At 49.1% G+C, this 15,456-nt stretch overlaps 4 protein-coding genes across 4 annotated transcripts; 3 read left to right on the forward strand and 1 right to left on the reverse strand.

The window, feature by feature from the left end:
• Positions 1 to 464: 464 nt before the first annotated feature.
• Positions 465 to 3,129, reverse strand: rad7 (DNA repair protein Rad7, protein). Its single transcript, XM_024828132.1, has 6 exons — positions 2,797 to 3,129; positions 2,705 to 2,743; positions 2,617 to 2,644; positions 2,003 to 2,551; positions 1,781 to 1,946; positions 465 to 1,729 (listed from the first exon to the last, which is right to left on the reverse strand). Coding segments are annotated over exons 1-6 (1,803 nt in total). The 5' UTR covers positions 2,799 to 3,129; the 3' UTR covers positions 465 to 710.
• On the forward strand, positions 2,960 to 6,915 carry P174DRAFT_444607 (DNA repair protein RAD16). Its single transcript, XM_024828133.1, has 8 exons — positions 2,960 to 3,357; positions 3,488 to 4,419; positions 4,471 to 4,800; positions 4,857 to 4,965; positions 5,017 to 5,091; positions 5,146 to 5,204; positions 5,260 to 6,407; positions 6,474 to 6,915. The coding sequence occupies exons 1-8, from the start codon at positions 3,345 to 3,347 to the stop codon at positions 6,703 to 6,705; spliced, it is 2,898 nt and encodes a 965-aa protein (XP_024679460.1). The 5' UTR covers positions 2,960 to 3,344; the 3' UTR covers positions 6,706 to 6,915.
• An 802-nt stretch (positions 6,916 to 7,717) lies between these two features.
• Positions 7,718 to 9,528, forward strand: P174DRAFT_463030 (C2 domain protein; the record flags this gene model as incomplete). Its single annotated transcript, XM_024830206.1, has 3 exons — positions 7,718 to 7,873; positions 7,915 to 8,507; positions 8,571 to 9,528. 3 exons carry the CDS (start codon positions 7,718 to 7,720, stop codon positions 9,526 to 9,528), a joined length of 1,707 nt encoding a protein of 568 aa, XP_024679461.1.
• Positions 9,529 to 10,993: 1,465 nt separating this feature from the next.
• P174DRAFT_433965 (putative ARF GTPase activator (Csx2)) lies at positions 10,994 to 14,521 on the forward strand (the record flags this gene model as incomplete). Its single annotated transcript, XM_024825835.1, has 3 exons — positions 10,994 to 11,057; positions 11,154 to 11,287; positions 11,384 to 14,521. 3 exons carry the CDS (start codon positions 10,994 to 10,996, stop codon positions 14,519 to 14,521), a joined length of 3,336 nt encoding a protein of 1,111 aa, XP_024679462.1.
• Positions 14,522 to 15,456: the final 935 nt, after the last annotated feature.

The raw sequence follows: 15,456 nt of genomic DNA on the forward strand, positions 1-15,456 counted from the left end.
GCAGATCACCTTATCACTTTATTATGAGATTTCTATGCTTGAGACCTTACTCTTCATCCGGAGTTCACCGAAATACTTTTCTGACACCTTTATGATGCCTGGCCTGACCAAAGCTTGTGACGTTTGACGCCAATTGCCAGCTTTCGCAAATCTAATAAAAATCATGAAATATCCAGAATGACTATACCCTGCTTCGACATAGTCATTGATCGGTTGACGACGGGGTTCAACCTAGAAAGCAACGTCTTCGGTACGAATATTGGCGACGCGGGGCGAGACATCTCAGTAGGTAGGTTGATAGAAGTAGGCGAAGTCCCCTTTCAAACGTAGGTAACCTGCATCAACTGTCACGGTCAAGAGCCACTCGTACATCCATGACTTAAGCTTTGATGCAATGTTGTGTCAACGTTTGCTCCATTCAACATAGGTACTTGATTCATCATGTCATCGAGAAAGACAGAGCGCATCCTACTATGATATTGCTGGCTTGTGTTGGGGCTAAACAGAGCTTCCTTGCAAGGTTGTTAAGTTAAGCACTTCATGCAGCAAGCTATAACATAATGTAACACTGTAACGCTTGAAGAAAGGACCAGAGGCGAAAGTCTGGTTAGGCTCACCCATTACGCCACATGGAACGCAGATATGTCATCCCCTTAGCTTCATGCCTTGTCCTAAAGTATCTTGGAAAGTCTTTTGCCTAGATGATCTGATTAACCAGACGCTGGGCCGTCGATGACAATGGAGTGCTGGGCCTTCAAGCCTCCAACCAATGCAACGCCAACTGGAACCTGGACATCGCGCACATTGAAGCATGCAAAAGCCACAACTTTCTTGATCGCTGGACAGGATTGGAATATTTTACCAATGAGGAAATCATCCATGACCGTATGAAAGGATACGTCCAGTTCCTGCAGGAACGGGTATGTCTTTTCTTCTGAAAACACCTCCTCGAAAGCAGCACGCGATATATGTCGGCACGATGAGATGTTCAGTATCTGAAGGGTCGAGCCTGAGTGGTTCATGAGCGCAATGAACCCTTGAGATGCAAGTCCAATTGCCTCGACAGGACCATCAGGGTTAGCATTATCCACGTCTCGCGTGGAAGACAAATCCACGAATCTTAAGGGAGGATTGGCCCAATTCGTGAACAGGTCGACAAAGCCTCTGTCGCTGCACAGAGTATTGTCTGAAAAGCGAAGTTTTGAGAGCAACCGACATTTGTCATGAATAAGATCCAAAAGCCGATCATCAGCGTTGCGGAAGCCCTCCAGGGATAGTGTGCGTAGACTCGGGCCAAGCGTATTCACCATCAGTAAAAAGGGCTCAATCTCGAACTCTTGGACAGTATCGAGAGACAAGTGCTCAAGCGTTGGTAAAGTTGAAATTGCCCGTAGAGAATTGCTACCTATTTTCCAGCACTGCTTGAGCTTCAGTCTTTTGAGGGCTGTGCAGTTTCTACACAGTGTCTCCACGGTTTCGTCATCAAAGGAAAAGTCGAGATTCGACAGTTTCAGGCTTTCGAGCTGTGATCCCAATTTCTGGAAGAGCCGCCGCCAATAAGGATCAGAGACAAGGTTAGCGGCATCTAACTGCAGTTGCCTGACTTGGAGATCCCGGTCAATCATGTATTCAACGACTCTGTCTTTGATTTGGCCCGCAAATCGGAGATTGACACGATTCAAGGCCGGCATAATAGCGAATATTTTGTGAAAGTCGTCCGTTTCGAGTTCTATGACAGGTTAATACGTTGAGAATTTGATATAACCAAGTAGAGACATACTAGCCGCATCGTAGATGTCAATGAAATTCAATTCAGGTCGTAGGAACAAGTCCAAAGTCCTTGACGTAAGAATCCGCCTCTTGGAAAATATCTGGCTAAGGCGCCGAAGCAACCGTGACGGTAAGTCCCCAAATTCTTCGATGTCGTTGTGGTTATCAGCAACTTTCTGACTCCGGTCAGCCTCGAACAAGACGTATCGAAGGATTGGTCAAAAATGTTCACCTTTGCACACATCTCGACCAAACTGAGAGCACCTTGCTGAACAATTCCGTCGAGCAAGTTGCTTTGATTCTGCCGCCGACCACTTCTCGGCCCTCGCTTCTTAGCTTTTGACTTTCTTTCATCGTCTGCTACCTCTTTGGAACATTTGGCGCAGAGGAGACCACCACTGGGGCCGGTTTTGCTGTATGGAGTGACCGTGAAACGCTTATTGCACAGTTCACAATTCTCAAGTTGGCCTGGCATTGGTCGGGATTTTTGATACATCATCTCTCTAGCTATGACATCGTCGTCATCATCGGGTTCCCCAGTGCGGCGGGCTTTGCGGCGAGCGAACTCCTTGCTCTGCTTGATCTTTGCGAGCGTCGCTGCCTCCTTTCGCTTGCGTTTCTTTCTCTGCTCGGCCGTTTCGCCGTCATTGTCTTCATTGTCTTCATATTCATCTTCCTCCTCGAGTTCATCTGCCGGTTCATTCGCAGCCGCCTCTCGCTCGGCTTGTCTCACTCGTCTTTGGTAGTCTTGATGAATCTGAGCGGCGGAGATGTTGTTGGACTAGACAATTCAAGTATCAGCACGGACATGGCCATTTATTGATGCTAGAAGAATGAGGTACTTACAGCTAAGAAATCTGTGAGCGCAGAATGGCTGCGAAATCATGAATCAGCAAGATCAACCAGGCGGATGGAGAAAGGGTCGAGGACGTACGGGCCCCTTATCTGATTTCTTGTTGACCTTCTATCCGCCCTGTGAACAATTAAAATGACAGCCTCGAAGACCTCGGAGCGAGTGAAACGTACATATTGCATGCAGAACCTCTTTATTGACAACGTTATTCAAAGTGGTGCTAAGATGATTGATGCAGGTCTGATAAGCTTCAGGTCACAGGACTCGTGGTAATTTCGTGTTCCACTTTACGCGAACTTCGGGGTTGTCCTTATCAGCGCGTTTCCTGGATGAAGACTGAATTGTCTGGGCCTGGTGAGGAGTAGGAGATACAGAAGAACTTTGATGAAAGAAGTTTACTTGGACTCGCCAAGAGTCGTATACGAGGGGGTAGTGACAGGTCTGTGAATGACAGGCCGTGTTCCTGTCGAGCTGTGAAAGAATTTTCCAACTCTTCCCAAAATTCCGACACTGCTGCCTCCCTTTTCCGACCGAAGGTCCATATCAGCAGTGCCGATATTTGCCACCAACATTCTTATCAATTTTTGAGCACGGTACCAGGGGCACACTTCGGTTTGTCACTCATCCCAGATCCTCCTTTTGACAGGGGAATCAGGACCATTTGGTAGATAATCGAAGTCCTGTCATCATGGGGAGAAGGGCTTCCACAGCAAAAGGAACAATGCCATCTGGCGGTAAGTGCTGTCGCTTCCATGCCAAAAATCCTCCCAAACATGCTACTCATCTTTGAATTCGAAGATTGAAAGCTTTCTACTACAATTTCGTCCAGCACAGTTCATTTATAAGGCTAATGATTTGTTCCAGTGCCTCAAGACAAGCAATCATCGTTGCCGAGACGCACCTCCCTGCGATTAGCACAGTCAAACCCCAGATCCACCACCGACCATCCGAGTGACCACGGGGCTAATCAGAAAAATGAAGAGCGTCATTTGGTGTCGGTTGAGCCGAGATTTGTCTCTACTTCAGTCGAAGTTGCTATACCCTTGAAGAAGAAGCAGTCACCTCCGTGCGCTTCTTCTTCCTCTTCCTCGGAAGACACGTTTGGGGAAGGAAGAAACGACTATGATACTCCTGCAACTAGCGTTGTTATGACTCCTGCCGAGTCGGATGTGAATAAACCCAGGAGGAGAGTTAATGCTTCTACACGAGCTCGGGAACTACGCTCAAGAACAATACCCCTCAGCAGCATGCAAAGAGGACTTAAGCGGAACGCCGCAGCACTCTCCCCGGATGACTCGACTCTGGGTACCTCGGACGAGGCTTTGGCTGAGGCTCTGCAAATGCAAGAATATCAGGAATCCTTCTCCAAGCGTCGGAAGGTTGCCGCGAGCGCCAGTCGTGACACCCCGGAGATCAAAGATTCTACTGAGGATGATGACCTCCTGGAGATCCTCGATTCTGACGGCTTCGAGGATGCAGAGGATGAAAAGGACCTTGAGCCTTGGCAGCCAAAGCGCAGTATTAGGACTTCTCGGCGGTCGACAACGCAGCAAACCGTTCTGGACAGCGAAGCTTCTGACTTAAGTGATGATGAAGCAGGGGATGGCAACTATCAAACTGATTCGGAAGCAGACGGTCCTCCGTCGTCTAGTAGCGAGGAGGAGCCGTTGATTGCCGAAAGGGCGAAAAAGTCCGGCACAGCAAATGCCAGTTCAGGCTCGCGAGCGCGGAGGCAAGCGTCAAGGGCCCCTGCAAGCCAAAGACGCACTCTTATTCCACCTTGGATGAGTCAACGAGTAAGTATGCTCGCTTCGTCCAACGTCATATTGCTCTAACACAGAATCTAGGCTTACAGGGAGCGACGCAAACTTGAAAAGCAACATCCTCTCATCACAAAAATGTGGGACGACTTGAAGAACACGCCCCCTATAACACCGGTACCAGCAGAACAGCCTCCGGGCATTTCGAGAACGCTGAAGTCGTACCAGCTCGAGGGCTTGAACTGGATGTTGCAGCAAGAGAAAAGTCAATATAAAGGTGGTTTGCTGGGTGACGAGATGGGTATGGGAAAGACTATTCAGGCGGTCTCCCTTCTCATGTCTGATTATCCCGTCGGCAAACCATCGCTTGTTGTGGTGCCACCGGTTGCTTTGATGCAATGGCAGTCTGAAATCAAAGTACGTCTGTTCTGCGTGTTTGAATTATTGTACGGCGCTAATCTTTATGACCTCAGGCATACACGAATGGGCAGTTGAAGGTTCTTGTGCACCACAATTCCAATGCCAAGGTCAAACACTTAACAAAGCAAGACCTTGAATCTTATGATGTGATCATGATTTCTTGTGAGTTATATTTTTTGCAAGTGTGAAAATTCGGTCTAATGTCGGATGTAGATTCCGGCCTCGAATCCATTCATCGGAAGGAATGGAAAGGATGGAACCGCAACGACGGGATCGTGAAAGAAGATAGTGAGTCTATCAACACAATGGTACAGCAAAGGAAGGCCCACTGACAATGAGAAGGTGTCATTCATGCCATTGACTACCACCGCCTTATTCTCGATGAAGCGCATAGCATCAAGGTATATCAAAGAGGCCCTTGGACTTTACAATTTGATATTTGCTAATGCTTCTCAGCAACGGACTACCAGTGTTGCACGTGCATGTTTTGCCCTTAAAGCCTCTTATAAATGGTGTCTTTCCGGCACTCCTGTTCAGAATCGAATCGGCGAGTTCTTCTCTCTTCTTCGCTTCCTCGAAGTACGCCCATTTGCGTGCTACTTCTGCAAGCAGTGCAAATGTCAGCAACTTCATTGGTCCCAGGACGCGGATAAACGTTGTAGCAATTGCAAGCACAGTGGGTTCAGCCATGTATCAGTCTTCAATCAGGAGATCCTTAATCCCATTACCGAACGAGACAATCCAGAAGCCCGCAAGGAGGCCTTGGCCAAACTTCGCCTGATCACTGACAGGATCATGCTGAGACGAGTCAAGCGCGATCACACCGCGTCAATGGAGCTCCCTCCGAAACGCGTCGTTTTGCATAACGAGTTTTTCGGAGAAATTGAACGTGACTTTTCCAGGAGTATCATGACGAATTCTACAAGGCAGTTCGATACATACGTTAGCCGAGGTGTGATGTTGAACAACTACGCCAACATCTTCGGTCTGATCATGCAGATGCGGCAGGTTGCGAATCATCCAGACCTGATCCTGAAGAAGCATGCTGCCGGTGGACAGAACGTCCTTGTATGCAGTATCTGTGATGAGCCTGCGGAAGAGGCTATTCGGTCTCGTTGCCATCATGAGTTTTGCCGTCGTTGTGCCAAAGATTACATCCAGTCTTTCGAAGCAGACAGCGTCGTCGATTGTCCTCGTTGTCACATCCCCCTCTCCATTGATTTCGAGCAGCCAGATATTGAGCAGGAGGCGGAGCACATCAAGAAGAACTCCATCATCAATCGCATCCGAATGGAGGACTGGACGTCGTCGACGAAGATCGAAATGCTTGTTTACGAGCTGTACAAATTGAGGAGCCAGAAGCGGACTCACAAGTCCATTGTTTTCTCGCAATTTACCTCGATGCTTCAGCTTGTTGAATGGCGTCTTCGTCGGGCTGGTTTCAACACCGTCATGCTGGATGGGACGATGACGCCTGCACAGCGTCAGAAATCAATTGATTATTTCATGAATAACGTTGATGTAGAGGTTTTCCTTGTGTCTTTGAAAGCAGGGGGTGTCGCCTTGAACTTGACCGAAGCCTCAAGAGTATTCATCGTCGATCCGTAAGTATCGCTCGAGCATCTTGCTACATACCTGGTCAAAGTCGTGTACTAACGGGAATCCATCAGGTGGTGGAATCCAGCTGCCGAATGGCAAAGCGCAGACCGATGCCATCGTATTGGTCAACGACGGCCCTGTGTCATCACCCGGCTCTGCATTGAGGATTCCGTAGAATCGCGAATTGTTCTGCTGCAAGAGAAGAAGGCAAATCTCATCAACGGCACGCTGAACAAAGATCAAGGGGAGGCGCTGGAAAAGCTCACCCCAGAAGATATGCAGTTCTTGTTCCGCGGATCGTGATTTGTCCTTTTTCTTGGGATTATTGCTATGCTCGACGCATTGCGGTATCCCACTCGAGGAAAGCGAATCTGTTCTTATGTTCCTATTGTACTAGGCTGTCCTTGCTATGCTGAAAGTCTACTGAGCTGGTCTCAGTTGATGCTGAAGCTCGACTGTCGCCCGAATTGAGAATAATTAAGAATTTTAAAATGATAGTAACCCATTATTCAATTACTTAGAGATGTCATAACAAGTCTATCTCGCTCATCTATTGATTTTACTACCGCGCCTGTCTCTCACTCTCTCTCTCTTTTTTCTTTTTCTTTTTTTTTTTTTTTTTTTTCTTCTTCGGTCTGTTGCTGTGGGTTGACAATAATGGATGGATAGTCGGTGAGAAAATCATCATTGCGAGTACAGACCACTCGCAGGGAGATAATAACTCCTCTGTACGGAGGTGCGTATTATTTGCTTGTTAATGGCGAGAAGAGAAGACTCCAAGAATCTCCGAAAATGGCAGAAGCTTGGCCTTGCTTAAACCATCCGAGAAGATCCGAGAACCTCTGCCGTTCAGGAGTCAGAAATGGTCAGAACTACTTACGTAGGAGAACTTGGGACAAAAAGAGGGGCGCGATCATGCAGGCTTGCAGTGCCTCTGGAACTAACTACCTGCCGCCAGCTGAGGGGGAAAGGGAAAAGGGAAACAATACTAAGGGAAGTCAACATCCATCATGAACTGACCTTTTTCATTGAAGGTAGGTTTGGTTGTATGTGAAGTGACTTGAAAGCAATTGATAAAGCAACCTGTGCTTCCTCTTCCTCTTTCTTTTCTCTCTTTCCTCCCCTCATTACTTGCTTCCTGACTTCTCTTCTCTCCACTCAGCCCTACGAACGGACAAGAGCAAGACAAGATCTCGTCCCCACATCGTCCCGCATGTTCACAGCTGACTCGACGAAGTGCTGCAGGCAGCAACTATAATAAAATAGTGTAAAACAGAACAGGATCTCTTCATAACTTTTCTAGGTCGCTGGGATCATGGAGGATGAAAAAGAGCCGCCACAAGCACGTCCACGGCATGCGCTGGACAAGTATGGCCCGAAATTTGTCGATAAAACGGAAAAACTCCATGATCGAGCCGTCGCAATGAAGGTCGCAACCAATGGCGAGCACAAGCCCGCGGGGGGTTCGACAGTACTCCAATTCCTCATGCGCCCCCTGGTTACAGCCTGAAGTTCACGTTTCATCGCGGCATCAACCTTCCATGTGCGGACTTCGGCACGTTCTCGTCTGATCCTTACGTGAGAGCTCAGCTGGTTGTAGACCTACCCCAGCGGCATAAACAGGACCCCATTGTAACCTTTAGGACGCCAACTGTACGCAAGAACAGAGACCCAGTATGGGACAGCGAGTGGATTGTTGCGAATGTTCCTGCATCCGGCTTCGAGCTCAAGTGCCATGTCTACGATGAGGACGCTGCCGACCATGATGATAAGTTGGGTATCGCATACGTCGAGGTCGGCCGTATCGATGACAACTGGTCTGGTTTTAAGGAGCAATCATTTCGGGTCAAGAAACGACTCGGCAGCAAGCGGGTCTACCTGTTTGGCAATGTCGCCGCCTTTGCCTCGCGACGTCTCGACCTTGGCTCACATCTTGTCCTCAGTGTGGAGTGTTTGGGTAAGACCCCAGGTGAGGAAGGTGGACAGATGTACACCGTCGGGCCAAACTACTGGTTTAAACACTTTTCCCCCCTGATCGGGCGCCTGACAGGGACGAAAGACAGAGTGCAGAGCTCGGATGGCAAGAAGGCAGTCAGCCGTTACAAGTACGTTATCTCGGACCCGGCTGCCCTTGACGCAGATTGCTTATTTGATCTTCTTTTCTTAAGTTTCCAAGCCATTCAGATACAGCTAAAGGGTCCGGTACCTGCTGAATTATATCATCGCTATGTTGAATTCAAACCCTTTGTGGCGGGTATGTTCACATCGCACAGTCTCAGAGGCCGTATCCTCAATCGCGCTCTCCATCATCAGCATGAGAGAATCTACAACTTTGATCGGACAACTCTTTATGGTAAATTCGAAGCGCCGTGTATCGAGCTCACTCAAAAATTCCTTGAGTTCGTCCACCATGCTCAGAGCGGCCGCATATTCACTTATGTCCTCACGCTCGACGGACAGTTTCGATTTACCGAGACGGGCAAGGAATTTGGAATTGACTTGCTAAGCAAACACACCATGCACAGCAATGTCTCCATTTACATCGCGTATTCGGGAGAGTTCTTCGTTCGTCGACTGAAACACCGCCATCGTCATCATTCTTCCTGTGCAGAACCATCAGCGACTGAGATTCCAACCCCAGGGCCTCTGGCCGAGGCTACCACAGGGGTATCAACAGACCCTGGCGATTATGAGCTTTTCATCGACAATGACAGCGGTACCTATCGTCCCAATGGCAAATATCTTCCACTGCTCAAGGATTTCCTCTCTAGGACCTTAGTTGGCCTACATATTACCACATTGGACTGCCAGGAAGATGCTGAGCGAATGACGGAGCTGAAAACTGAACAAAGAGAATTTAAGAAGAAAGAGACGGGCCAAATGACATTCCTTCAACAACGCAGCAGTTCATCGCTGTCGATCTCAAGTTCAGATGAAGAGGAGCTCGAGGAACGAAGCGGCTCCTCGTCCAAGAAACGAGGAGACTTTGCCCAGAAAGTGCACGACATGCGCGACGTCAAAGGCAAGGTCATGAAATGGGTGGAAGGGGATGCACACAAGAACATTGCAGGAAACCACAACGGCCATACCAGCTCATCACATCAGCCATCTGAGGCCCGACAATGAGCTGTTGTGGTAAACCCTGGCACCATCCATGGCCAGTAACCAAGAAACACCTGTTTCTATTTATGTCTGCTTCTTTTCTGATCGGGATGAGAGCACGTGGTTGTCCTTAAATATCCTTAGGCCTCTATGTCTGAGCGGTATGCATTTGTGATCCCCTGGTGGTTATTATTATTGTTGTTGTTACTATTATTTATGTGATGCACTCAAGCAGCCTCATTCTTGTTTTCACTGATCCTGGTTGTGGACACGCTCATACACTCCTCTTTGCGGTGGCTGCCAGAATTAGCCCGTTTTCCTTCTTTCTCAGATACCCCTCCGACATTGGAGAATGGATAGATAAGTAATATTAATGATGTTCTGTTGATGCTCTGATTAGCACAAGCGCTTTTTTTCTCCATGTCTCTCTCTGAGTTGATTATAGAGTACTCCGTACTGCGAAAGGCTCCCCGGATCTGCACGAGAAGGATCAGCCGGATCCTGTTGAGGTCGGTTCAGAGTGTCATTCTGAAATATCTAAAGGGCAAAACTGGATATTGCTCTTGTGATCCTCTCTTTATGTAAATAATCTCACTGTCTGCGTCATGCTCCCATGTTCAACAAGAAGAAGTTGAGGATCACGCGTGGGGTGATTTTAAAAGCTCTCCTGCAGGCGCAGCCTCCAGCGTGATCCCCAATCTGTGCTTTTCTCTTGGTAAAGCATATGTGTTATCTGTATCTGTTGAGGCAGTGATGACATTTTCTTGGGAGAAATAAAATGTCAAGCTTAAATCACCGGCTGGTCACCTCTGTTCTCAAGAGTAACCTGTAGCTAGATAGATCTTTGTGAAACACTGGTCTGTGTGCTAGGCGGGGGATTGGCACATATTATTGTTCCTGTGCTTTAATGAACATATCATTATCGCATCCTTCCCACGTTCTTCTTCCCCTCCTCCGCGCGCCAAACCTCCGACTCAACCTCCACAATTACCCACACTGCTACTCTGGCCAGGCACTGATATCGGAGCCTCTTTTCTTGTTCATCACCTTCTTCTTCTCATATAATCTGCCTTTTTATTATTCACGTTCTCATCTAGTCCCCCGGTTCGACTCGTTATCCCCTGCGAACCAAGCGCAGCAGGATCTCAGAAACCAGGTATCGCGCCCTCCTTTGTCGGGTTGACCATCACCACCTTTGCTTCCACACGACGGCTCGTGTTCTCCGATCGCAAACCTACCTCTCACAAGCTCTTCCATCATACAGTAGTTTATACTTGTGTGGTTTCAGGCTCAGAAGATCCCTGGAGACGTTTGAGTAGAGTCTCAGACTAGATGACGGCTTTCCCGTTCGGTTGCCTGGTGTTTATCATTGCTTCAGCTTTAAACTGATGCCAATCCGACCGTCGATGGTGACCTCCAGCTGGCCCAGTCATCCTTTCGGACCGTCTCTTTTTCGAGTGGTGACGTGAATAGTTCACTCGTCTTCATTATGGGCAATGTTGGAAGTCGTCTCGATGACTCTGGGAACTTGTTCTTAAAAGACCAAACAAGGTGTAAGTGTCCCTCCCGGATTTCTTTCTCTCATTAACATAGCTGATGATCGGTAACTCTCTGCTGATCTTTTGCTAATCGCTTCGAATGAGCAATAGTTACTGTCTCTTCCGCCACGATAAGCAACTCTCGAGGACGGGTATTCTTGCATCTTACCCCCAACTCTTTCCCGGCCACGAGATATACTGCGAAGCGTGAAGTTGGTGACGACTGTCCTATTGAGTATATACAGGTAAGGTGCCGGAGCGATAATGACTTGAGTCGCAGCCTCTCTCTATTCACCCCTTGTTCTTTTCGACTGACGAACTCGGTTGCTATCTCTCTACAGGATCCGGATCTCTCCTCATCTGCATCAGCGCCCACATTCCTTTTGCGCCTGACGAATGAAGATGAATTGCACTTCAATTTCACGTTTATACTGAGGCAAACTCAAGCCGCTAACAGTTCGAATTCCGTCGTCAATGGTGTCGCAACCTCACTTCCAGAAGTGATCGACACTGTGCTTACCGGGCTCACATTCGCACATGCAACGAACTCGAAGGAGCTCGACAATTTGATAACGCGAGAATTTCATGCGAATCCCAACCTGCAAAATAACACCAATGTGCAGTTTGTAGGGGATTATACAACGGGCGGAAGCCCTTCCGTTCAGTTCAATTGGTCCTGGAAATGGAAACCACCCAAGCCCACAGAAGATAAAGGCGGTGGTTGGAGGAACAGCTGTAGCTTCTTGGACTATGACCAGCGAGCTAATCGTCTCAACACTCTCGCGCACTTCTCGTTCTGGGTGCACAACTGCCCGCGTTCGCTACCCAGCCCGCAAACCTTGTCACCAAACCTGGAAATCCCTCACCCCATTCGGAATCGTATGCCTTCTTCGCACTCAATTCTCTCGCATTCCAGTGATGCCGACACCGCATCCAATCTGCATCTTCCTCCGGGTACTCCGCCTGACACCATCGATATTGTTCTGCCTCCCCCTCCTCCCCAAGCTCCGCCCCCGCCGCCGCCTGTGAAAGTTGACCTTCCCCATTCGCGTCCTGGCGAAGATATGAGTGTAGTGGAGGATGGCCCATTGTTTCGAGCCACTATGAAAGCGTTGGAGCAGAAGACAGGGAACATGCGTGCGAAAATCAAGAAGGTGCTGAAGAAGGCGGAGGCTGCCCAACAAGCCCAAGGGGCCTGCAACGATGCCGTGGAAGCCTTCCTATCCGCTCTCAGTGAGGCCTCAACGACTAATTCCAACGCAATCCAGCCAGCTCTCGATCACTACTTTGAGAAAATTGCTCGGCAGATCCTCAATTATGAGCGACTCAATACCATCCAACTGCAAAAGCTCGTCATTGAACCTCTGGTGAAGCTTTATAATAATGACATCAAACAGGCCGAGGCCAAGAAGAAGGAGTTTGAAGAAGAGAGCAGAGATTATTATGCCTACGTGAGTCGCTACCTCGGACAGAGGCAGGATTCCTTGAAAGAGAAAAAGCGAGCGGAGAGCGATTCCAAGTACCAAGCCAAGAGGCGGAACTTTGAGTTAAAGCGGTTCGATTATTCTTCGTTCATGCAAGATCTTCATGGCGGCCGTAAGGAACAGGAAGTCCTTTCGCACCTGACCAGGTACGCGGATGAACAAGCTAAGAGCTTTCTTGCGGCGGCCAAGAAGGTGGATGACATGATTCCTCAGCTGGACGCTTTGATTCACGAGGTCAATCAGGCAGACAAGGAATTCCAATTTCAGAGGACAGAAAGAGAAGAGAAACGAAGGGCTCTGGAAAAAAGCAGTAACTTGTATCTGGAGCCGGATTCCCTCGCCAACCCAAGTGTTCCGTCACCGCTGACGGGCAATGGTAGTGGTGGCCACATGCCTGAATCGGACTTGGGCCGCGCAGACAGCACAGGGTCTCAGCTGCGAAGTGTGGTCAGCAACAGTTCCTCCATGGCCTCGCAGACAAATGCAGCTATAAACAGCACGGCCGGAATCGCGCCGATATCCTCAATTGCCAATCCGAGCGGCCAGCAGCGGAAGGAGGGACTTCTCTGGGCATTATCACGTCCGGGCTCTCACATCGATCCCAAGGGCATCAACAAGCAAGCTTGGCATAAGTTCTGGATTGTGTTAGATCAAGGCAAACTCTCAGAGTACAGTAACTGGAAACAGAAGCTTGATCTGCATATGGACCCGATTGACCTACGGATGGCCTCTGTGCGAGAAGCACGGAACGCCGAACGACGCTTCTGTTTCGAAGTCATTACCCCTCAGTTCAAGCGGATTTATCAGGCCACTTCCGAAGAGGACATGGGCAACTGGATCAGGGCCATCAACAACGCCCTGCAAAGTGCTGTCGAGGGTCGTGGCATGTCTCCCCCCGTTCCGTCAAAGAACGACAGCTCGTCCCTGGGTCGCGATATTGGTTCTGTCTTGACCGGGAAAAGCTCGTCGTATTCCGGCCAACATTCGCATTCTGCAAGTTCTGCCAGCAGCGTGAGCCGTCGCACCACGGTGGGTGCACGACCAAGCTACGTGCGCAACGATAGCAACGGCTATGAAGAGAATCCCGCCAAATTACTCCAGACCGTCCGCGATGCGGACCAAGGCAATAATTGGTGCGCTGATTGCGGCTCGACCTCGAAGGTTGAGTGGGTGTCGATTAACCTTGGAATAGTCTTGTGCATTGAGTGTAGTGGCATCCATCGTTCTCTGGGAACTCATATCTCCAAAATCCGTTCCCTCACATTGGACGTGAATTCTTTCTCAAATGACATCGTCGAAATCCTCTTGCAGGTTGGGAACCGCGTCAGTAATATGGTCTGGGAGGCGACACTAGACCAGAGTCAGAAACCGATGGCAACCTCGACTCGGGAACAACGACTGAACTTCATCACTGCCAAGTATAGCGATCGAGCGTTCGTACAGCCGCTGCCCTCGCCTTTGTCACGGTTCTCGACTCCTGATGAAACCTTACTTGCGGCAATCAAAAAGAATGACATCCAAGGCGTGCTATATGGCATTGCACTTCGAGCCGATGTTAACATCACTGACCGGTCACGAAACACCCATGCGGTCTTCCTCGCTCTAGCGGCTGCAGACCCCGCGTCGCCCGGGTCGACACCGTCTAACCTGCCGCCCAGACCCGGTACTGTAAACGCAGTCAAGGCGATTCCGTTCCCGATAGCAGAATTGCTTGTGCAAAACGGCGCGGAAATTCCTTCACAGCCACCTCCCATTCCTCTATCACCAGCTGCTCAGCTCTATCTGAGTCAACGCACCACGAGATATGTGACGCCCATGGCGGGCAGCTCTACTGCGGACACAGTCGGATCACTGCCCAGCATTCGAGGAACAGCAAGTGATCAGGCGGTGCCATCGGGATCCCTGGACAGCAAGGAGCGTGATAGACTGCATAAGAGAGGAAGCGCTGGAGCTCGATTTGCTGGAAAAGTCGCGTCTCTCGGCATCGAACGATGACAACGGCTATTCTTTACAAACCCTTCTATTGTTCCTTGGCTGAGTTTCGGCCAAGTCACACCTGTAATAGTTAATCATGTTTAATGATGCTTAAGTGCACATGATGATGTCACGTCCAGTTTGCATGGTCCTCTTTTAACGCCCTAGGATGGGCGACGGTTTGCTTTCGCATACTGGATGGGGTATACCTTCTTGTTCTGCTCTGTATTTATCCCTCTACATGTTTAGCGTATTCTACATTCCTGCTGGTCTCAAGTCAGTTGGACCGTCTAACCTTCGAATTCATATTTCTCTGGTGACTATGTAAATCATATTTTCCCTGATATCTTCCACAGCCGTCTTCTCCCGTCTACTAAATATATACTGGGCCTCACCACGTATGAGATAAAGTGCTGTGCGCTTACCATGCCGTTGAAGACAATTGATCTGAGATCGTCAGGTCAGTAGCTGTAGAGTGGAGACGAAATGGCCTCTATTTTGTCGCGCTTATTCCCATCGTGGAAGATCCATTGCCAAGCATGAGATATTCCATTTCAGCCATTGTCAGTGAGTCATTGAGCTATCCCTGCAGCTCAGCAGTTGAGATCAAGGGGGTCCAGCCCATGAAGGGAGAGGGTGTGGAATCAGCAACGGCGCCGGATACTCTTTCCCACAATAGCCGGAGAATGTAACAGATAACAGGCGATTGGTTCGGACCAGGCGGACAAGAAGTCAACGGAGTGCGTCCATCCATTGAACTAAGGTCAGTTGACACATAGTCTAGATAGGCTAATGCTTAAAAGGTGTTAAGGGAACAAAAGGCAAGCCGTGGGGTGAGGAATCGTAGCTTTGCTTGACTTGAGCGAGGGAAGGTTTCTCGGTTGCGGTTCGGACAGAATTTTCTTTCGTCTGTCCATCAGATCGGCGGCGGTACACAGTACGGGATCCTTTTTCCT

This window comes from Aspergillus novofumigatus, assembly GCF_002847465.1.
Source record: "Aspergillus novofumigatus IBT 16806 chromosome Unknown P174scaffold_7, whole genome shotgun sequence".
Classification (NCBI taxonomy): domain Eukaryota; kingdom Fungi; phylum Ascomycota; class Eurotiomycetes; order Eurotiales; family Aspergillaceae; genus Aspergillus; species Aspergillus novofumigatus.